The sequence below is a fragment of the Hyperolius riggenbachi genome, chromosome 5, assembly GCF_040937935.1.
Source record: "Hyperolius riggenbachi isolate aHypRig1 chromosome 5, aHypRig1.pri, whole genome shotgun sequence".
Classification (NCBI taxonomy): Eukaryota; Metazoa; Chordata; class Amphibia; order Anura; family Hyperoliidae; genus Hyperolius; species Hyperolius riggenbachi.
This window is the reverse complement of record NC_090650.1, coordinates 289,411,666-289,436,735: the sequence shown is the minus strand read 5'-3', so window position 1 is coordinate 289,436,735 and position 25,070 is coordinate 289,411,666. Positions and strand designations below refer to the sequence as shown.

The following is a 25,070-nucleotide window of genomic DNA, read 5'->3' as shown; positions in this document are numbered from 1 at the left end:
TCCTTGTGTCCTTCATCAGCTTTCCCCGAGACTGACAGCAATAATATCTCTCAAACCTTTCTAAACCCCTTTCACACTATACAAAGCTAAAATGAAATTAAAAATCCTAGCGTTGAGCATGAAGTGCTGCAAGGTAAAAAGGGACATGAGTGACAATTGAGTGACAAAGGGTTTATGCAGACAGTTCTTTGATGCCGCTCTACTTCAGGATCAGCAGACAGTCAGATTTAGCCACAAACTCTATTTCAAGCCAACACATTTGCTCTAAAAGAAAATACTTCAAATAAGTCATGATAAAACAATAAAAATATAAATGATTAGTACTGTGTGATTTTTGATAAATGTTTATTATACAACATACAAAGCAATCTATTAACACAATCAGGTAAAATTATTCAACATACATTGTTAAATAATACAGCAATGAGTATATTACATGAATCTAATACATTGCAGTTAGTGGCAGTTAGTACACGATCATTTATAGCAGTAGTACACAATCATTTATAGCAGTATAATATATAAGCAAAGTTAAGGAGCAATTACAGTAAGTATAATAGACACTTTGTCATAAAACAAATACAAAATAACTATGCAGCATGTAGGTTACAGTTGTATCTATCGGATTTGTAAAACACAGTACCTTACAATTGTTATTGTACCACACTAAAGAGTTACATGTAAGATCTGAGAGTACAAGGAATACTGACATAGAAAAATCAGGCGTACCATAAGTTTGTAGCACAAGGCAGACGCTATGCTGCAGCTGGTGCAGAACTACCTGAATTTTGAGGTTAGAAGATAATATCAGAAGCAACTGGCAGTGACCAGCAGCATTGGTGATCAAAGCCCGGCCATCATGGACAACCCACGCAATGCTGCTATCTACTGAAGGTCCCCTGCACCCAACCACTGCATAGTTTTCTATAAAAATAGTGCAGATTACTGTTCAATTTGACTGGTCAGCATACAGATTGTATTAAAAGGTTGTAGTAGTACACCTGAAAAAACTGCACATGTTCTATAAGCTGTTCAGTGACAACTCTTTACAAGGGAATCCATGCACCCTCTTAGCAGAGTAAGGGCTGATTCACACTACAAGAGCTTTTTAAATGCTAGAGATTTTAAAAGCTCTTGCTAATTCAATCCTATGGGGGATTTTTACAAAATCACAACGCTCTAGTGTGAACACGCACATAGGATAACATTAGCAGGAGCTTTTAAAATCACAAAACTCTTAGAAAAGCGCTTGTAGTGTGAATTAGCCCTAATGCTTTTAAGGTTTCCATCTTTTTAGATCAGACAGTTGAACTCCAATGTACTGATGTGGTTTCACATGAAAAGTTATATGAGATTTTATTTTGCTATTCCTCCGATTAATACAACTCTAGTACATTGCAAAGCCAGACTGGTGACCTCATTTTTCTGTACTCCAGTTAAGGGATAAAGGCTTGGTCATCGACCTACCCTTTGCTTCCTGATTGGATTGAGTGGCCAGCCCACTGCTCTGCCCTGCTGTATGTAAAAGCAAAGCCCCTAGTGTCTCAATGCTTTATAGTCACAGCATTTGGTGTATAATAATAGATCTTGATTGGCTGCAATCGTGAAAAGCTTACTGCAAGATAGATATAAGTAGTATTCAAAATACATATAATGTAATAATGATAAAGGAATCCGTCAATTCATGCATTTTAAAAGTCTACATATATGTATTTATATTTGTATGCTTTACTGTTCACTCATTATTGTATCTTTTAATGTCTTTTATTTGGGCATTTTTCTACAAATCAGGTAAAATGGGTGCACAGTGCACCTTGTATTTTGGGTTTTGCCATGGGCTGCAATGTAATGTAAATTGCATCAATGGCAGTGTCGACAAGGTAATTTGGGTGCAGGAGTTAGCCTATAGTATAGTATACAGACCAACTCTGGCTATCGGCGCAGCTACAGTGAAGCGGTAAAAGGTGTTGGGCTATATTATAGCCGAGAGCTATATCATTTTATGTTATCGGGTTAGCATCAGAGGAAATGCAATAAGCAAATCAGCTGTAATATACGAGTAAGGCAAATATGTTACGTGCTGGGTTATAGGAGGAGTGTCAGGGGATTGGTAAAATGTGATCAGCCATAATATAACCACCGCCAGGGGTTATAATCAGGTGCCGGGTTATCAGAGGAGTGTCACAGGATCAGAAATATGCGATCAACTAGAATATATATTTTTCTATACATTTTTCTCATTAAGTTACATACTATTTACTTTTAGTGTACAGCTATATTAGATAAATCTATATTTCTCTCTAATACAAATATAACTCTAAACCAGCCAACTTAAAAACTGGTCTATCAAAAGCGGCCATTGTGCATATTGGACCTCCGTTAATGACGGTACAGGTGGAAACCTGTATTTGTGTACCTTGTCTGAGAACGTTTGGGTGGAGATCTAGGACCACTATACCAATGCAACTCAGGACTCACAATTTTAATGAAATGACAAAGTTATTTTAAGAAGAAGAAGACATACAGTTCACTAAAGTAACCCATCTGTGTAATCCTGTATAACATCACAACACCGACTGCAGAGCTCAAGAAAGGCTTAAGAGTGGACTTATAAATGTAATCCCAGGCAGGCACTTGTGCACAGGAGCTACGTATAAATTGTACTTGTACTCGTTAGTTAATGAAGTGCCCTGAGGTACGATTCAAGGGAGACTATGTCCTGAGTAAATAGCATACTTTATGACTGCTGCTCTCTGAGGCCAGCGTACACTGGTAGCTTAAAGGATTGATGGAAAGTATTATACATTGTTATTAACAAAATCTCTTACATATCAAAGATTCCGTACAAAGTCATTTGTCAAAGGTTTATACTCGTACAATAAAACAGAGTTATACAACGCCATCCTTTGGCAGCATTAAAGTACCATTTTTGATACAGAACAGCAAAAAATATCATTGGAACATAATTTAGAACGCTAAGCCTAAATACTTAGCATGATAAAATCAAGCTGGTTGTATTAGCGGTCTGCAGTAAGCCCAAGCAAGAGAGACCACTGACATAAACAGGCAATTGTTCTGCTGGAATAAAGGAATGCCTTGTATGCCCACAATAATGTTATCTGAATTCAAAGAAAACAATAAGCCACAGTTACATTGCATAAGTAGAACAATGTTCTTTCTAAAGATGCCCATATAATATATTAGCAGCAGATAGATCATCAGATGGATTTCTTATCTGATGTGTTTTTAGAACATTTTTTACTAGGATAGAATTCCAATAGATTTCAGTTTGAAATCTATTGAAATTCGATCTGATGGCATTTTTTATTGCCATCAGATTTCCATTAGGGCCAATGCAAAATGATAAGCAATCTCATCAGATCGACCTAGATTTTCCACCCTGCCAGTTCAATGGAAATCCATCGAAATTGATCAAAATCGGCAGTCGATCGGTCGATTGGCCAACCGATTTGCAATCGATCGATCTTAATCGATCGCCCAGAAAATCGGCTGAGTATATGGGCCCCTTTAGGCTACTTGCACTTTAAAAAGGTGAAAAGTAAAAACAGAGGAACTAAAATCTTATTCCAGTTATTTATTTTGATCTCAGCTGAATTAAACATTCATCTTAAGTAACAAGTAACAGATATATTGAAAACTTCCTATGTAGATTATCTATGGAGTAAATGGTTCAGAGCTGCACATGTGAACCATAAAGGCAATAAACATTTCATGTAAGCTACAAAAAGCGTGTCTACAGAACAAAGCCCATCGCACATCATAAGCAATGCGTTAACTTGCTAGCCACAGGTTCCACTATTGAGAAATATGGCATACACTTTGTGTCATCGGTTAATACAGATACCTATAATAAGCAGTGGTACAAATGCAGCACAACCAACCAAATGACAGCTTTCACAAGTGCAGCAGCCTGTTACAGGCAAATCTGTTTATGCACCACTAGTATAAAACTAGTCCTGCTAATTCCAAGTCCTTTATACTAGCTGAAAAACATTCCAGAATGCTATGAAGTAGAATTCTACACGTATGGAGTATAACATGGAAGCGACAAGGCACGTACCCGTATATATATATATCCTAAAAACATTACTCAATGTGATAAATCAAAATGGCCTACAATTTATGAAGCTAGCTATATACAAGATACATACGGGATTCTTTATTTTTAAATCCCAAACAGCGCATTTTCCTGCCCTTCCTGGGACGTTGGCAAGGAGTGTATGAACAGTATTTTAGGCTCTAGCTTCCGCACTGATTACACTGCATCTTGCACCTACATCTATCTGCTCTATGCAAGTATCTCCCATCATTCCTCTATTATCCTATATTTCATCTATTGTCCTGGTTTATCCAGTCTTAGCGGTTTCTAATGCTACACGGACAGCATTCCTATCTGTATAAAAAAATATTAATGGTTCTCTCATAGTCTTATATAAAGAAAGTGTCCATAACGTCAGTTTAGATAAGTAAAGGCAATTCATTTTTATACAGTTATATTGAGGATACACAATACATTTCAAACATTGTTAAACACTTATTGTAATGTAGGAATCCGATATCATTGTGAGGCTTGAAAATAAGTGGCAGACTAAGTATAAAAAGCAAAGATTTGAGATGCAATTCATTACAGTGCAATAAAGTTTTTACATAGACAACTGTAGGATTCAGGAGACGGACTAACCAAACTATAATGCATATGATCTCATTAACAAAAACCAAAAGGTGCCTGATGTACTGAAAGGGGCTAACTGATTTCTCCAGGTTTAATACTGGTCCATTAAGAGTGTCAGAACTTTGTTGTTACATAACACAAGATAAGTTAAAAACTAATTTAAAACAGTGAAGAATATAAGTGATCCAGCAAAGCAAATTTTTTTAGGGGGGTACCAATTAACAATAGAGGTTGGCACTAGAAGCCTCAATTGGAGTACTAAGTTGTCTTGTTTTAGGCGACAAAAGTTTGTAACTCCTGCCTGAGTCGTAGCAGAATAAAATGAGGCTTTCTGAAAGGTTATTTGCGTTTGTATTATTGCAGTCACATAACACAGCAAGACCTTAGTATACTCAGCACAGAATGGGAGTCTTTCAAAAAAACAAAAACCCAAAACATTAAAAGTTCTCAACTGCAGCTGTGTACATGATAGTAATCACACAAAAGGTAATTGACTAACCTATAGCTGCTCAACTATGTTCTGCTATGACCATGATAGGGTTACAAACTTTTGTCACCTAACATCATGCAGATTTTAAAAATGGTCACGTTTGCCTGATCACTTGTATTTTTAATTCAGATTTAAAAAATTAACTTGCCTGAAAAATGAAAGGTTTACGGGTTCAAATAAAAATTCCTAAATCTACTAAAAACACATTCAGTGTACAGTGTTAATTTAGGGCCAGTGATCGTATAGATCAGCATGTCCCATTATATTACAGATGAAGTAGCATCTGAACTCTACTTTGAACACACTGACAGATAGATATTTAAACTCTAACCTACAAATCAGAGTAGCATCAGTTGTTCTGTTCAGTAGAGAATGGCAAAATACAGCACGGATGTGGTGAAACAAAATAGGAAGTGACAGCTGTATAGATTTTGGCTAAGCAGACATTCATGTAATATTTCAGTATTACAGTTTTCTGCAGATGTAAAAGGGAAATAAAGTGGTCAGAAACATCCCTTGCAGTGTAAGGCACAACAGCGTACCGGATTACTAAATCAATATGTCTAAGACATTCTAGGTATTAAAGCACAGATCTAACAGTTGTACATTGCATGGAATGCAGAAAGGATAATCTGTAAATTACATACACATTAGTATCAAATTAAGAATGACTGCTGCAGAAGCCACACCCATATCCTACACAAAAGTCACTGTACCGTTCCAAGATAAAAAAGCCATCAATTGAAGATGAAGTTAGGAGTAAAAATAGATCTGCCTCATTTATTAAACAGTTCTTACGTACTACTTACACATTTATAATGTAAATAAGATGTTTATTAAATGAGGCATTTCTATTCGCTGGATTTTTGTGTGTTTCTTAGGTATTTTCTTAGGAATAGACTAACACAATTTATCCCCAGATATTTGTTCTCATTAGCGTTTTCGCCTATTCCTCAGTGCTCACCTTTCCCTTCCTAGGGACATGCCTGTCACCTCCAAAGAATCTGCCCAGTGAGTCAAGAAAACCTGAGTCCCTGTATCTTCCATGAGCTCCATAGCCATGTCTGGAGCGGTCTGAAGTGCTTGCTGATGCCATTGGCTTTGATCCGTGGCGGGACAGTTTCTGAGAAGACATCAAATCCGTTTCTGGTGAACCTGTTGCACTGTCCTCTGGGATAGTTTGAAGCTCATCTGACTCAGAGGGCCGATCTTTGAAGGTGTTGTCCTCCCTTCCTGGAGCATCTCGGGAAAAGAGGCGGACCAAATGTGGGCGAGCATCAGTTGGGTTGGCTTGCTTCCAGTCTTCTTCTTCTTTTTCTGTGCTTGTGGAGTCAGTCAGCGCCGTGCCCTTGGATGAGGTGCCATTGTTCTGGTTCACATCTGCTGCAAATAATAAGGGGGAGATGTGAATGCAAGGCTGTGAAAAGAAAACAATGATTCCTTCTTCCCACCAGCCTCGTCCAGCTATTTAATGCTAAACTTGAAGAATATGCTTCAAGTATTACAGGAAGCAGTTACACTAGGAAATATCAATCTACACAATACATTTAAAAAACTTGTTGAAGAGTTTTACATTAACAGGCAGTTTTCTTATGCATCTATTTGTTCTGTGCTTTCCTTAATATACAAAAAGAACAATAAATAAATTGAAACAGCAGCAAAGATATTTATTGGTATCATAATTAAGAGAACTGTACCCGTGATAATCTGATGGATAGACAGCATACATCTATCACTTAAATATCTGATCTGAGCGGGCTGAGAGCTGCTCTGGAGTTCAGCACTTGAATTAGGTTTCAGAAACAAAAGCTTAAATAGTCAATATCCTATTTCCTATCGGGCTCAGTGTGAAAAGATAAATGGTTTGTAGAGGGTCAGGCTTAAATCCCAAGTAAACCCCGGTAGCAAGTGTAGTGTACAGTAAAGCAGGTCTTAACTGTTATAACATTTGCTTTACTGTAAAATAATTACAATAAAAGAAAAATATTTGTTTTTGTGCAAGGAAAGTATGACCAGAGCCGCACACAGCAAGAAAGGCTTATGGATAGCAATTGTGCACTCTTTCTGCTGGTTGTGAATAGACAGCAATGTGTCCCAGGCTAATGACACTAGGGGATTGATTTATAAACATGTGCAATACTCACCTAGGTCAGAGCAATCCATGTTAGGAATCACAGAAAAGTCAGTGAATCAGTAAGTGTGTGACATTTATATCCACAATTCTTTAAGGAGTGTTTTTTTTGTAATAAACTCAAACTGTTCTGGATTATTATTAAAATAAGTTCTTGCCGTGAGAATGTGACATGATTTCAGTTGCACAATAACGATTTTGCTAACATTCCACCAATTCTCACCTTGGTTTGCTATGACACAGGTACGGGGTGCAAACACTTGCCACCTAATAACAGACAGGTTTAAAATAAATGTTCTCTAGTGTTCAGCGGCGTAACTATGGAGCTTGGGCCCCAGTGCAAGTTTTACATGGAGCCCCAAGCACTCTATTGGTATGGAGCCCCAAAACCTACCAAGGACAGCTGCAGTGTTAGGGAGGTCTAATCAGAGAGAGAAAATAGCTTGTTAAGGATTACCACTATTCAGTGCACATATGGAGGTGTTCATTACCAGCATAGCACCAATAAAAAGCTAATAAGATGGATGGCCTAGGGGCTTCAATTGCAACCTTCGCATCCCCTATTGCTACGCCACTGCTGGTTTTAGTTCATCAATCTGTTTCTTAGCTAAATCCAGGTATTTGTACATTTAGTAATTTACTAAAGTGTAACTGTAGCCATAGTAATCAATGCGACTGCTACAGGGCCCAGCTCCACAGTAGACCCAGAAAAGTGCAGTTATAGATCGACTTAACCCTCCTGGCGGTCTATTAGAAACCGCCAGGGGGCAGCGCAGCACTGTTTTTAAATATTTTTTTTTTTTAGCCTAGGGCTCGCTACATAATAGCCGCTGTACAGCCTCCGGCGATCTTTGATCAGGAAATCCCGTTCAAAGAACGGGATTTCCTGAAGGGCTTCCCCCGTCGCCATGGCGACGGGGCGGGATGACGTCATGGATGTCGTGACGTCTAAGGGAGTGCTGATCCACCCCTCAGCGCTGCCTGGCACGGATTGGCCAGGCAGCGCATGGGGTCTGGGGGGGGGGGGGGGGGGCGGTGCGGCGATCGGGCAGAACACGCAGCTAGCAAAGTGCTAGCTGCGTGTACAAAAAACAAATTGTGCGAATCGGCCCAGCGGAGCCTGAGAAATCCTCCTGCGCGGCATAGCCCGAACTCAGCTCGGGATTACCGCCAGGAAGGTTAAACAGTTACTAACAGCATTTGTGAATCAAGAAAGGGTAACATGAACGTATATGTGGAAAAGTGACCTTTACATAATTGCTATTCATATACTGTGCTGTATTAATGATTTACAGTAGCAAGAAAAAGTATTTGATCCCTTTGGAATTATATGGATTTCTGCACAAATTGGTCATACAATGTGATCTGACCTTCATCTAAGTCACAACAATAGACAATCACAGTCTGCTGAAACTAATAGCACACACATAATGTTTCCATGATTTTATTGAACATGACATGTAACCATTAACAGTGCAGCTGGAAAAAGTATGTTAACCCTTGGATTTAATAACTGGTTGAACCTCCTTTGGCAGCAATAACTTCAACCAAACGTTTCCTGTAGTTGCAGATCAGACATGCACAACCTTCTTGAGTAATTCTTGACCATGCCTCTTTACAGAACTGTTTCAGTTCAGAAATATTCTTGGGATGTCTGGTGTAAATCACTTTCTTGAGGTCATGCCACAGCATCCAATCAGGTTGAGGTCAGGACTCTGACTGGCCCACTCCAGAAGGCATATTTTTTTCTGTTTCAGCCATTCTGTTGTTGATTTACTTTTATGCTTTGGGTCCTTGTCCTGTTGCAACACCTATCTTCTGCTGAGCTTCAGCTGGTGGCCAGATGGCCGTAAGTTCTCCTGCAAAAAGTCTTGATAAACTTTGGAATTCCTTTTTCCTAGATAGCAGTCTGTTTAGGCCCTGATGCAGCAAAACAGCCCTAAACCATGATCCACTATATTTCACAACTTCTGCATGACGATATCCTCCACCATTAGCACCCTTCTGTGAATAGACTCACCAGATATCTCTGACCACTGTTAGACTGGTCAGATATGCACAATATCCAGGTAGCATTGGAGCCTCAGGTTCCTGGTGCCTCTGCTGTTATGGACATTCTGTGTCATGCAGATTTCAATATCCCATATCTTGTTGCAAAGTTACCTCAAAGAAAACACAGCAATCTGCTTCAGCTGCAGTGAGGTAACTTTGCAACAAGCTATAGAATATTGAAATCTGCATGACACAGAATATCCATAACAGCAGAGGCACCAGGAACCTGAGGCTCCAATGCTACCTGGATATTGTGTATATCTGACCAGTCTAACAGTGGTCAGAGATATCTGGTGAGTCTATTCACAGAAGGGTGCTAATGGTGGAGGATATCGTCATGCAGAAGTTGTGTAGTTACAAATGAATGAACTTTATTAATGTGGATGTGCGCTTTGCATTATGGAATAGAGACTGACCAGGCCCGCCAGGCCTAAATGTAGCACACTCCAATGCATTTTATGAAATAATTGCTATTGCGCTGTGATATTGATATTATACTATACTTCACAGTTGGGATGAGGTTTTGATGTTGGTGTGCTGTGCCTCTTTTTCTCCACACATTGGCTTCAATTCATCAAAGGGTGTTCGATAACAAAACCGCAGTCCTTAAAATACCGCATTCGGTATTTTACACTTCACTGTGCTAATTCATCAATATTTTCCCATGTGTGGTAGAGGTTCGTTAAGTTACCGAACTACTAGGCTTCAATTCATCAAAGGCTGTTCGATAACAGCAGAGTGGTGCAGAGCAGCTTGGAATGTCCATGTGTTGTTACAAGCTGATAACAATAGAAGGCATCGAGACATCCCTTTAGATGTAAAGGTGTTATAGTTACTGTTATTTATACTGCCTCTGCTGCTCTGAATCTGTCGATCAGTCTTTCTTAACATTTTATTTATTTGCCACAACGTAGATGAACTTCCTGGAGACATTACAAATGCCATGCTTGGTGATTTCACCACCAGCATCTTTGCATTATCAAACAGGGCCTGAAAGGGTTACACCACCGAAGGGAATCTGGGGATATATTTTGACCCGTTCTCTCTGCTCACTGCTTGGGGGGTCTGAAAGCTTGTGTGGAGAAGCCTGTGTGACCTATCAGCAGCACTTGCAGGAGAACAGGGGCTGTTTCTATTGGCTGCCTGCTCCTGCTAATCATGAAAACATTTACACAGAAGGCTTTCGAAGCCTGTAACGACAGGGGAGAGCTTGAGATAAACACCGAATGTGTTAGCGAGTGTGGGAACCTTGATGAATTAACATTTGTTGAGCACATGTCGGTAATTTATCTCATTGCTGTGTCATTTCAGCTTCTCATTCGGTAACAGCTTTGATGAATTAACATTTTCTTAAGTGCTCCGTTAACTCAGCTGTTTTCAGCATTACCGAATGCGGTAATGCTTGATGAATTGAAGCCATAGTGTTGTGTGTTTCTTCCAAACAACTAAACTTTGGTTTCATCTGTCCACATTATATTTTGCCAGTACTGCTGTGGAACAGCCAGGTGCTCTTTTGCAAACTTTAATTGTGCAGCAATTTTTTTTTTACAGTAGTGGCCTCCTCTGTGGTATCGTCCTATTAATTCCATTCTTGTTTAGTATTTTACGTATTGTAGATTCTCTAAAATAGATGTTGGTATATGCCAGAGACTTTTGTAAGTCTTTAGCTGACACAGTAGGATTCTTCTTCACCTCATTGAGCATTCTGTGCTGTGCTCTTTACAGGACGGCCACTCCTAGGGAGAGTATCAGCAGTGCTGAACTTTCTCCATTTATAGACAATTTGTCTTACCATGGACTGATGAACTGCAAGGCTTTTGGAGATACTTTTATAACCCTTTCCAGCTTTATGAAAGTCAACAATTCTTAATCGTAGGTCTTCCGAGAGCTCTTTTGTGCGAGGCATCATTCACCTCAGGCAGTACTTGTAGGGCAGCTGTAACCAGCACCTCCCAACTCATCTCATTGATTAGACTCCAGCTGGCTGACACCACACTCCAATTAGCTCTTGGAGATGTCATTAGTCTAGGGGTTCACATACTTTTTCCACCTGCACTGTGAATGTTTACATGGTGTGTTCAATAAAAACATGGAAACATTTAATTATTTGTGTGGTATTAGTTTCAGCAGACTGTGATTGTCTATTGTTGTGACTTAGTGGAATACGCCTGACATAGCCTACCCGGGAAATAGACCATGGTGAGTATGGGGAGACCAGTTGGAAGCGTGGAACTGCCGAGTGAGCGGGACGCTGCTTATACAGAGAGGCTGCAGTCCAGAGCCCCGCAAGCATCATTTATGATATGCTAAGAACAAATTGGGAGTCTGTAAGTAGACAGAGTGTGCAGAAGCGTGGATGTAATTGAATTTTAAAGCAGGTTGCGCTATGATATTTTATGTGTTTTATTGAGGAATAAAGTACTTTTTTAAGTGGCACAGAAGAGTTGTTGTGGATCATTGAAGGGCCAGGGTGATGCACAAGATTTAAAATGTGAGACCCACCTGTACAGCGAGGTGGCATCTATCTGGTGAGCCTCCATGAGTGTGTGAGAAGGGGAAATTCATGGTTTGAAGCACTGATTGGCACTTTATCACTGGGAAATGTTGAATATATGCAAAACAAAACAGTATTATGCTATGTGAAGCACTGCTTGTTTTTAGGTGGAAGACTAACAGGTGAGCGCAGTGGATTTAAATACACAGTGTTTTTAGGTGGACAACCCCATAAGTCATCCCTGGTTTGCAGCAAAGTGACTTTTTATGGTGGTTTTAGGACTGATTCACACTATGGGAGCTTTTTAACCCTCCTGGCGGTTTGCTAAAAATCCGCCAGGGGGCAGCAAATCCGTTTTCTTTTTTTTTTAAAAAAAATTTCATGTAGCGATCGGAGATCAGGAGATCCCGTTCAAAGAACAGGATCTCCTGGAGGGCTTCCCCCGTCTCCATGGCGACGGGCGGGATGACGTCACGGCGTCGCGACGTCAAAGGGGACTCCCATCCACCCCACAGCGCTGCCTGGCACTTATTGGCCAGGCAGCGCACGGGTTCGGGGGGGGGGGGGCTGCGGCGCGACGAATAGCGGCAGATCGGCAGGTAGCGGCGGCGATCACATTGCACACGCAGCTAGCAAAGTGCTAGCTGCGTGTAGCAAAGAAAAGATTATGCAAATCGGCCCAGCCGGGCCTGAGCGGTGCCTTCCGGCGGCATAGCCCGTGCTCAGCACGGGCTTACCGCCAGGGAGGTTAAAGTGAACCTTGAGAAGGATATAGATTTTTCCTTTTAAAATACCAGGTGCCTGACTCTCCTGCTGATCCTGTGTCTTTAACCACCCTGGCGTTCTGATTAAATCGCCAGGGTGGCTGCGGGAGGTTTTTTTTTAAATAAAAAAAAAACTATTTCATGCAGCCAACTGAAAGTTGGCTGCATGAAAGCCCACTAGAGGGCGCTCCGGAGGCGATCTTCCGATCGCCTCCGGCGCCCAGAATAAACAAGGAAGGCCGCAATGAGCGGCCTTCCTTGTTTTGCTTATATCGTCGCCATAGCGACGAGCGGAGTGACGTCATCGACGTCAGCCGACGTCGTGACGTCAGCCGCCTCCGATCCAGCCCTTAGCGCTGGCCGGAACTTTTTGTTCCGGCTACGCTGGGCTCAGGCGGCTGGGGGGACCCTCTTTCGCCGCTGCTCGCGGCGAATCGCCGCAGAGCGGCGGCGATCAGGCAGCACACGCGGCTGGCAAAGTGCCGGCTGCGTGTGCTGCTTTTTATTGCATCAAAATCGGCCCAGCAGGGCCTGAGCGGCAGCCGCTGGCGGTGTTGGACGAGCTGAGCTCGTCCAGACCGCTCAGCTGGTTAATACTTTTAGCCACAGCCCCTGAACAAGCATGCAGATCAGGTGCTCTGACTGAAGTCAGACTGGATTAGCTGCATGCTTGTTTCAGGTGTGTGATTCATCCACTACTGCAACTAAAGAGATAAGTAGGGCTGCCAGGCAACTGGTATTTTTAAAAAGGAAATATCCATATACCTCTCAGTTTAGGTTCCCTTTAAATGCCAGAGATTTAAAAAGCTCTTGCTAATGCAATCCTATGGGGGATCCATGGGGGCTCCAAAGTGAACACACTCACACAGGATAACATTAGCAAGCGCTTTTAAAATCACAAGCACTCAGAAAAGCTCTTGTAGTGCGAACGAGCACTTTTTTAAGAATTGTGGATACATTTATCTGTGTATTTATGCAATAAGTAAGTAGTAGCGCAGCACTTATCGAGTAATAGTAAAAACATCTACTTGTGTATCGTAGCCTTTACACCTTAATACTAGAGAACAGAAATAAAAAAAAATTTATACTATGTAGACACGCTGGGATGAACTCGGCCATGGCAGATGATAAAGTGTGTACAGTGGCTGCCCGATCCAGACGCCTGAGTACTACCCGATCGCATTGTCTTCCCTGCTCCCCTGCCCACAGGAAATTACTCTGTTGTGCACGGCTAGTTCTCCCTCCGCCTCCCTCCATAGCAAGAGATGTGTCACTAGTCTGGAGGCTAGTGATGCATCTCTACAGCGTCAGCATAGCACTGTCACTCAAGGGATTGTGTATTGATCCCTGCCGAGCAACAGAAATCCCATGGTGTGTAGGGGGGCTATACTCAGGGTATCTGGTCTGGGATACATTATATTTATTAGCAAGCCTCCCACCTTCATACATGGGCCCTGATTCAATAACATTTTCTCCTGTGTTTACTTACAGATGTTTTCACACTTCATCAATTAAATACCCTTTTTAAGTTGGATATTACTTTCATTACATGCTTTTTTTTACATACTAGATTCTAAAAAAAAAAAAATCACTGTGTGCCAGCTACTGAGAAACACGACTGTGTCTCCATTTTCACTGCAGCAATTCCACCCTTATCCCGACACTATTTGGTGGGTGTACAATTGTGGTGCGTTTGTGACAGGTTAGGAAAAAAGAAAAAAAAAGGGTGAGAAAATATTTTGTGTTGCTCAATAGTTGAAAAAAAATAAATGTGTAGCGCTGCATTTGCTATGCGATTTTCCTGTGGTCCTATACTTTGTATGGTAGCCCAAGTGCATGAAAAATGCAGCAGGCATGATGATTGCGATCAGGAAAAATCACGTCCCAAACACATCTCACTAATGAAAACCGTGACTTCCATTCATTTTCAAGTACCTAGCGTTTTGTGATCCACAAGCCATCGGAAAAGGACCCTTCTACACATTCAGGAGCGTGATAAACAAGCTGCAGAAGCTTCCCGGCAGCTGATGAAATCCTCCCTCTGTAGTTCCACAGAAGCAAATCAATTCACTAGCCGCTGTCTATTAAACAACAAATTGCATCGTAAAGAGATAAATGCTAATAAAATTATGAAAGCAGCTAAGAATAAAGAGGTCTTGTGTCGATAAGCAAAACATTCTCATTGCTGTGTACTGCAGGCACACAGAGCTCCGTTTTCTCTCAGACCATCCTGCGTGCCCAAGATCACTGAACGTTCTAATGTACAAACACTCACATTTCCAACCCTGCTAAGCTCTGCACTCACTAATAGTCTGTCCACCAGATTTGTGGACTGATCGAAAAGCCAAAGAGGAATGACCAAACAGAACTTTTCTTGAAATACTGCCAACTATTTTGGACTCCCTAGGGCATTCTCCCTTAGGCCACACCCTATATGGCTTTTGCTGAAAGCCAGCCCTATTTGTTCTGAGCCAATGAAGCCCAAAATAGACAAGGCTGCTGAAGGGGTTCCATGGCATCTGGCACCAGGTCATTCTGTAAGTCCTGATGGAATCTGTATGGACTGGACTGGTTCTGCAGCATATCCTGAAGATACTAGATTGGACCGAGATCTGGGGAATTTGGAGAATGTGTCATCACATCATGCCACCCTCTTTCATTGTTGCATAGGCCAAGCCTGACATTTATGTGCCCACTGTGGCACTTTTGACTGTGTAAAGGAAGCAATAAGAGCTCCCTGACAGGCCTGCGGCTTTACAACACCATATAAAGAAAGTGGTGATGCACTGTGCATTTCCAGTAGTTTGTGTTTCATTACCACTTTTTCTGTGGTACTGGACAAAAAGGTATATTTTCCATGCACTTCATTGAAACTTGGGCACCCATGACCATACCACTGGTTTATCTACCTTTCTTTGGATAGCTTTAGTTAAGACCTGTCACTTTCCAGATGCTCCGGCACAGTTGTCTAGCCACTAAGGTTTGTCCTTGCCAGAGCCACCTAGGTCCTAACCCTGCTTCCACACGCATCACTGTCAAGAACTAACTGTTCATTTGCTACCTAATATATGCCAACCTATTTATTTATTATATTTATAAAGCGCCAACATATTATGCAGCGCTGAACATTAATTTAGGTTACAGACAATATTTAGGGGTGAGATACAGCAATATGACAATACAGGAATACAAGAAAACCAGATCACACACCATAGTATGAGTACCAGGTAATGCTTAGTCAGTCACTGGATGGAGCATGGAGATTAGGCAAGTTAGGTTTACTCAGATGCATAGAATGGGTTCACAGTAATGGAGGTGCAAGATCAGGTAGGACACAAAAGGAGGCGGACCCTGCCCAAAGGCTTACAATCTAGAGGGAGAGGTAAGGACACGAATGGTAGGGGACCATATGGAACCTATGGAACCATAGGGAACCTATGGAAAGAACTGCTGAAATGAATAGTATTCACTTCACCTGTCTGTGGTTTTAACATAGTAGCTGATTGGACAGCACAGTGGCGTGATGGATAGCACTCTCGCCATGCAGCACAGTGTCCACGGTTTGAATCCCACCCAGGAAACTATCTACATGGAGTTTTTATGTTCTCCCTGTGTCTTTATGGGTTTCCTCCTGGCACTCCCGTTTCCTCTCACATCCCAAAAGCATACACATAAGTTAATTGGCTTCCTATAAATTGGCCCTAGACTACAGACCCTCTGAGGGACAGCTAGTGACAAGACTACAGTATATACTCTGTAAAGTGCTGCAGAATAGGTTGACGCAATACAGATACTAAATAATAATAATAAAGAAATTGTTTATTACAAATGTTTTACATCGCTATTTTAAGCTAAACATATACGATACTTGAAGAACGATCGTTAGGAGATCAATCTTTGGCTTTGTCAGATGAGCATCACATCCGATCTTTATTTACTGAACTGTTAAGTCTCAGAATCAGACACCGAGGGCAGGTGTCATGATTACTTTCTAGAATGTATTCCCTTTAACACAAACTGCACTTATGAGAAGTCCTATAACAGCCATCTGCAGTCACAGTGGGATACTGGAATACAGTTTGGTTCCTGCTGGATTAGTAGAACTACATTATTGTAGGTCACAACTCAACCGTTAACTCAGTTTTCTGTGTTTTTATATATATGCGTCAGAATAAGATGATAAGAAAATGGCTGATAAAAGAGATATATTTCTTAGCCACACTGTTAGATTTGAGTATAAAAAATTCATGAAGGCTGTAAATAGATACAAGCCAATTTCTTAAACATGCCGAGTACAAAGTACGAATGGAGGTGGGAATGGACTACTGAATAAAACAAGCCATTTCATTAAGGAAACAGCTCTAAATATGAAAGGCAAAGCCCACTGGTGTATGGACTGAGCAACCACTAATGAGTGGCGAGCGCATCTGACGCACACTGCTATATCCAGAGCTTTTATTAAGACAGCAAAATGAGCATGAGTAGCAATGATTTAAAGAGTACCTAAATTATAAAATTACAGTTTGCTTTAAACCTACAAAGTTGCCAAGATATATAAAATCACACATAATAAATTGTGACTTTCTCACCCCTAGGGTCCATATTCCACATATGGTCTAGAAATCCCCACCCCCAGTGTGAAATTGGGCCTGGGTGATTTTTTTTTTGCTTTACAAACCATAGATGCAAAGGATACTGGGGGATTGATGTCATAACTCCACCCCCCATGTCCATGTGATCTAATCCAGGTAGGCTGACAGACATCTTAAATAAGAATTCTAGCAAGCACACATGAAAAGACAGGCTGCAGATGTTCTGCTGTCTCTCCTCTCTCCTAAACACTGTGAAAAGAGAAGTATTTTGATCCAAGCAAGCAGAGAGCAGGGCAGGGAGGAGCAGAAGAGGGAACCTGGCTGGAAGGGAGAACACCATACTGAAGGTGTACTTTAGAAATAAGGAAGTGCTACTACATATACAGATGTGAGTCGGTTCTATTCACTACAATGTACCATATGTAAACTTTATATGTCCATCTAACTGTACATAGTGCACAGACTACAAATATGTATTGTCATTCAAACTTTTTTTTGGCTGGAGGTGCACTTGAAGATCCATTATAATAAACGTGTGCATACATGACATCTACATGTAGAGCCATAAACTGCACTTACAAAGCATTCTCCTCTGGAGAGATCAGCATTAAAAAATAAAAAAAAGGACAGGTAGTGCCACTCAACCATGGGACTGAAGTGAAGGTACTGTACTGCAAAATTACTTCAGATACGGTTACTGGCTCTAACAAACTGTTTAATTGCTAGGCCAATGTACGCCGTTTTCAACTACGAATCACAGAACGCAATCGCAAGCATATGGAAGTCTTTGCGTATCGATTCCGTGTTTTTATAGTGGCCGGATAGTGTACTGGTTAAAGACACCGCCTTTGCCATGGGAGACCAGGATTCAAATCCTGGCCAGTGTCGGTACCTATTCAGTAAGGAGTTCAAGGCAAGACTCCCTTACACTGCAGGGTGGCCTCTTGAGCGCATCCCAGTGGCTGCAGCTCTTCCAACAGGAGAAAAGTGTGTGTGTGTGTGTGTGTGTGTGTGTGTGTGTGTGTGTGTGTGTGTGTGTGTGTGTGTGTGTGTGTGTGTGTGTGGTGTGTGTGTGTGGTGTGTGTGTGTGTGGTGTGTGTGTGGTGTGTGTGTGGCGTATGTGTGGTGTGTGTGTGGCGTATGTGTGGCGTGTGTGTGTGTGTGTGTGTGTGGTGTGTGTGTGTGTGTGTGTGGGTGTGTGTGTGTTTCAAATCCAAATTAATTTCAATGGAAATTCAAAGGGAAATCGCTTTGGAGACACTTGTGAAACTAAAGGTGCCCTTTAATGATCCACATTTCCAAACAATTGACCGTCCGATCGGTCTGATCTTTCAGGCCTACCAATGGAGGGGAAAATGATAAGCAATCAGATTAGACCACAATAATTATTCCAAAATTTGGACAGACAGAGACAGGACGATCTATAGAACAACTGTTCGACATCTATCGGTACCCGATACAATAGACTGGTCGATCTTTTGGCAGATTGCACCGTTAATAGGCACCTTTAGATATAGTAGCAGTAAGGAAAATGAACCTGGATCAATTCTAAGGTTAGTTTCAGCAGCATCCCCAGAAGTGTACTCACTACATTACTGACCATATCTGTCTGGAATCCAAGACTGCAAATACAAATCATAGCTTAGTTTAGTATTTGAAAAAATGCAGATGAAACACTATAAAAAAGGAAAAAAAAACATGTTAGCATTTAAGTTTTAATTTAGCTTCTCCAACTATAACCTCAGTGCTTATAAAATAAATCGGGTAGAGGAACATAAAAAAAAATGAAGTATTCAGACCACGGCTACAGTAAAGTGACAACTGTTATGCTACAAAAAATAAATCAGAACATCCATCACAGCACTGGGGACAAAGCAGGCATTGTACTATAAGTGCATTACCAAAAAAGAATAGGACTGTTTCTTGCAAACTGATAATGTACAAAAGACATTCTTTGTTGGTTATAAATAGCTCCCTGCATTAATACACAGAATATTTATACCCCCAGGGCATTTTCTTCTGATCTTTAAAAGAAGACAAACTGCACATTGCTTTCAGTAAGTATTCCAGACCATTTAGAAACCTCATCTTTTGTAAAGCATGACAGCCCCCCCAAGAAAAGCAAAGCAAATTGGGTTAACACGACATAACATTTACTTCTTACTGCAACAAGTGACAAATACCTCTGCTAATGCAAGAGCAGAAAGGTGTTTAACAAAGGACGGTGAGTGCATTCTTCTTCTAAGGCTTATAACAACATTTTGTGAATAATCAAACTGCAGAACTCTAGTTGCTTAAACTTCTGTTAAAGCAAACCTGAACTAGAGACTTTCTTTTACTTGAAGTACAACTAAACTCATAATTTCCGCTCTACTCTAAAACAATTAGCCATTAGCCAGAATAGCCATAAGGGCCTGTTCACACTACAAGAGCTTTTCTAAGATCTTTGTGATTTTAAAATCTCTTGCTAATGTTATGTTCTCACTGAGGGATGTGATTTGGTAAAAATCCCCCATAGTATTGCATTCACTAGTACTTAGAAAAGGCTTCTAGTAGGTTTGAGCCCTTATTTGATTCACTTCACTAGAAGTACTGAAAGGATTAAGCCTGTGTTCACCGTAGGGCAGAGAGCTGCCTTGGCAAAGCTCCTAGACTAAAAGTGGACCTGAACTCAGAACTTCCTCTCTGCTCTAAAAGACACACAACAGCATAATAACCTTTAAACAAAAAACATTTCTTTGTTACAGCTAATACAAATCCTAAAATAAAACTGCACCGTTTCTACTTCCTGATTCATGGAAGCAGACAAATTGTCATCATCCTGGGTTTTCAAATGAGCTTATCTGCCATCTCTTTTGTGTCATGATGTGACACGGGGGAGAGATAAAATTACAACTTGTGATTAAACACAAAAGAGGGAGGGGGGGTTGGGTAGACAGGCTAAACGCTCTAAATACATACAGGGCAGGTTTCTCTGCTTTTAATTCACAGCTGCTGATGACTGCTAATTGAAACTCTGATCCAGCTAAACAAACACAAACCACAGTCCAGTGAATGTATTCATATCTGCTGCTGTCTATATATCTTAATATCATCATTACTGCACATTGCCATCTCACTTTACTTGCCAGGGCTGATGAATCTACATACCATCTTGCTTCCTGGAAATTCAGGTGATTAGACATGACCGGTATTCTGGGCACTATTATCAGTACTGGATACTATTGTCAGTAAGGGTCGGTTCAGATGGGAAAACTGCCAGTGACATATTTAGCCAACGCTAAATGCTTTTCTGCAACAGAGCAGGAAAACGTTTAGCATTATTCCATTGTCGTGTTGCAGTTTGAGCCCTATAGGGGGCACAGAACTAGCAACTGCCAAAGCGTCTCGGAAACATTAAAGGGGCACTATGGCGAAAAATTTTAAAATTCAAAATATGTGCAAACAGAAACAAATAAGAAGTACGTTTTTTCCAGATTAAAATGAGCCATAAATTACCTTTCTCCTATGTTTCTGTCACTTACAGTCTGAAGCAGAAATCTGACAGAAGTGACAGATTTTGGACGAGTCCATCTCTTTATAGGGGATTCTTAGCAAGGCTTTTATTCTTTGTAAAGATATTCCCTAAAAAGGAATTAAACAAGGATGCTGGCCAGCTTCCCTGCTCGCTACACAGTTTTTTGGCAGTTGGAGAGAGCAACTGCCATTCACTAAGTGCTTTTGAAAATAAATAAATCCCTGAGAATCCCCTATGAAGAGATTAACTAGTCCGAAACCTGTTGCTTCTGTCAGATTTCTACTACCTATTGTAAGTGACAGCAACATAGGAGAAAAGTAATTTATGTCTCATTTTACTCTGGAAAAAAATGTACTTTTTATTTGTATATATCTGCACATATTTTAACCTCCTCGGCGGTATGAACGAGCTCAGCTCGTCCACAACCGCCGCAGAGCACCGCTCAGGCCCTGGTGGGCCGATTTTCGTAATTTTTTTTTAAAACACGCAGCTAGCAGGAGCAGCTAGAACTTTGCTAGCTGCATGTTGGGGACGATCGCCGCAGCTCGCCGCTGATGCGCTGCTACCCGCCACGTAACTGGGCCCCCCCCCCCCCCCCCCCGAGACCCAAACAGTGCCAGGCAGTGCTGAGGGGTGGATCGGGACTCCCTGTCGATGACATCATTCCGTTAGTTGCCATGGCGACGGGGGAAGCCCTAAAGGAAATCCCGTTCAAATGGGATTTCTGGATGGGCTTGATCGCCTGCGGCGATCGGAGGGGTGGGAGGAATGCCGCAGGGAGGGGGGAATCATGTAGCTAGCGCTAGGCTAACTACATGATTTAAAAAAAAAATAAAAAAATTCAAAAAATACTGCTGCGCAGCCACCCTGGCGCAGCAGGGTGCCCCTTTAAGTTCACACAATCACCAGTAATGGGCGGTAAACACATTGAGATGAATGCTCACATTCATCTCATTGCGGATGTTGGTGGATCTCGGTGGTGAACGACTCACGCGGCTGTCGTCAGTCTAGAGAGTGAACTCTCTGTCAAAGGTTTACTGCCATTAACTGGCTTCCTAGTCCTGTGACACCAAGGACTGAAATGTTAAGTGTCCACAGAGAGAAAAATGGGGGTAAATCCGTCTCTTCAAAGGTGACCAATCATCATTTCTAAGCTGGCTTTGGTTCTAATGCCTTCTCACGCTTTTCAAAATGGCAAATAAGTGGAGCTTTATCTTCATACTGGAGGCCTTTAAACCAACATGTAAACGTCGTTCTGAAAATATGTATATTATTATTGTATCCTTCAACGATAAAGAAGTCTTTCACTATCCCAAGACAAAAATAAATCTATAAAGTTTCTGGAGAGGCCGTTATGAAACGAGCAAGTTAATGAAGTTCAGGAACTTGGTTGGAGCCAGCGTCATGCATGGAGCATTCACATTAATGTCATCTATCTTCTCCTACCCTTTGGAGGACTTAGCAGCTCCCCATGGCTCTCAAACTATAAAGACATTCACAAGTATTTCTCCATCACACTGTGCCCTTTCGCTACATTGTTACCAATGACAGTTCTAATAAGCAACATGATGACGAGCAGCTGGTGATTGCCTTAATGTGTCGTTCAACGTGCAAGCCTCACTAGCAGATTAATGCAGAAATATTAATCAGATGTCAGGCAGAGGAGATACTTGACCACTGAATCAGAACACGCGAGATCTATTTCACCAGGTTGGGTATCTTACAATTGCGAGTGATATGTACACAGCCCAGTCCCTTGAATAAAAATAAATAGAACGTTAGCTTGATAGAAAAGGCAAGAAAATATTGAACGTGTTATGAAAGTTAAAACTTATCTATACTCCATGATGGGTGCAAAAGAATACATTGCCCCATGTTTAATGTTGTTTGAAGTGAACCCGAGGTGAAAAACTGATGAGATACATAATTGAATCCATCCTCCTCCTAAAATGACTTCTCATGGTTTTATTTTATGTATAAACATTTACAAAGTAGATTTAATGTTTGATTGTGTCTGCTCAATTGCAGTGTCTAAAGCATCCCAGAGAGAATATACATGATCTATTGACCTTTTCTCTCTCCCTTGCAGTCAGAAGCCCAGGTATCTGCTTAGGAAAGTGTTTTACAGCTGTTAGGGCCCTTTTCCATGGGCGGCTGAGCTGCGCGCTCAGTGAGCAGTTACCAAGCAGCAGTGAGCAGTCTTCAGACAGCAGCAAGCAGTTGTGAGAGTTTGACAGGCTTTTCACTGCCTATCAACTGCTCATAGAAAAGGGCCCTCATTTGTTATCAGTGAAGGAGCCCGACTTCGTTCTGACTGGAGAAAAACTGTCAGATGCATAGCTGGATATTAACTCTTTCAGACACGGAAAAAAGAAAAGATGCACAGCATAGGGATCTGTGTTCTTGCCACCCACTGTGTATACACACCTATCATCACATCACATGACATCTCCGGTACACTTTAAAGAGAACCCAAGGCAGAATTTTTAAATCTTAATAGGACACAGAGGCATTGTCTGTGCACAATGACATGCCTCTGTGTCCTTCTATTGCCGCTGCTAGTCCCCCCATGGCTCTGCTGTCCCGCCTAAAAATAGCACCAGGCTAGCGACAATCTGATCTGCTTGTCGCTTAGCCATCTGTTTACCTGAGGCTTGTCAATCATCGACCTCCGCATTGCCGCCTCCATTACAGGCTCCCCCCGCTGCTGCCCGCCTCTACTAGTTTCCACCAATCGGAAGCTAAGCCGCGACCTAGGACGCACTCCTAAATCACAGCTTAGCTTCCGACTGGAGAAAGCTAGCAGAGGCAGGGAGCGGGGGGTCTGTAATGGTGGAGGCAATGCGGAGGTTGATGATTGACAAGCCTCAGGTAAACAGATGGCTAGCGACAAGCAGATTGTCGCTAGTCTGGCGCGATTTTCAGGGGGACAGCAGAGCCATGGGGGGTCTAGCAGCGGCAATAGAAGGACACAGAGGCGTGTTATTGTGCACAGAACATGCCTCTGTGTCCTATTAAGATTTTAAAATTCCACCTCGGATTCTCTTTAAATTCCAGAAAAAAACAACAATTGTACTTGTGACAGTGAAAGTGTGCCAGTAAGTAACCGGTTACATCCTGCTACACGTTATGTAATGTGGTTCTAGTAGCAGGAGAGATTTACATGTGTCCCCATGGACTGAATTCACTTCAGACTGTAAATTACAGTTTTAGGCTATACAGTATGTCTTGACTTAACATGCCCATATGCCGCATGACACACAGGTGAGAATAAAAAGATGCACACATCTGCTGTTTGCCTAGACATTTGTGGTTAGCTACAGAGCTGCATCTATTTAAGGTCAGGTGGTGCTTTAAAGGTAACCTAATGCAAGAGGTATATGGAGGCTGCCATATTTGTTTTCTTTTATACTCCAGTTGCCTAGCTGCAATAGTGTCTAAACAATACACCTGAAACAAGCATGCAGCTAATCTTGTCAGAAACATCTCATCTGCATGCTTGTTCAGGGACTATGGCTAAAGGTATTAGAAGCAGAGGACCAGCAGGGCTGCCAGGCAACTGGTATTGTTTAAAATTAAATACATGTCATCCTCCATATCCCTTCAGATAACACTGAAGAACTTGCAGGGAGACTGAAGCCCACCTCAAGCAGGACATTCAAGGTTCGTTTTAGTAGTTAGACATTCTCCTTTCCCAAGGACTATATTGTTTTCCAAGTAAACTGCAATGGGCACAGAAAACAACTATTTTATTTCTGAATATGCATTGTGGTGATTTATTATTATGTACTATAGTGACTGACTGGCAGCATAATAAATCACAGATATAAAGAATGGCAAGATGACTATTATATGTCCCAGGATACAAACCATGAATAGATTCTGCACAACTGACTGGCTCGATGTACTTGTCCAAATGAAAAACAACCCAAACCCCTTTCCAAACTGTTGCGTATTTCTATGCCGTGTTTATATTTGACTAAAGTGTAAAAGTAAATACCGTACTATAGGCAGTTTCAGCTGGTTGTAATTGAATTGCCCACAAGTGCTTCTGAAGGGTTATAGATTAATTGTGGACTGACGCAGGTATGTATGGAATAACGTCAGCAGTTTTAAGCTTGCTATAATGAAACCTCGTCTTCACACTGTACTGAACGGATTAATCTAAGAATCTCTTGCTCTAAAGGGACCTGTTTAAAAGGAGCCTTGTAACACTGATTGGTCGTCACTTAGCAAAGCCAGCGTACTATTTTCTACAGAGAGGTAATAGTGGAGAGAATCAGGAGAATGTTCGCTGCAGCTAAATTCAAAAGATCCTGAAAGAGGAAAAAAAAAAA

General features: G+C 41.4%; 1 protein-coding gene across 2 annotated transcripts in view; it reads right to left on the bottom strand.

Annotated features, from left to right (window-relative positions):
* Positions 1–25,070, bottom strand: part of MBP (myelin basic protein) — a 255,162-nt gene that overhangs the window by 56,715 nt on the left and 173,377 nt on the right. The window contains exon 4 of one of the 2 annotated variants that reach the window (XM_068237053.1): positions 6,148–6,563. In XM_068237053.1, the coding sequence (XP_068093154.1) occupies positions 6,148–6,563 (416 nt within the window). Of the gene's footprint in view, positions 1–6,147; positions 6,567–25,070 lie in introns of both variants that reach the window. The other variant, XM_068237052.1, reaches the window with a different exon arrangement.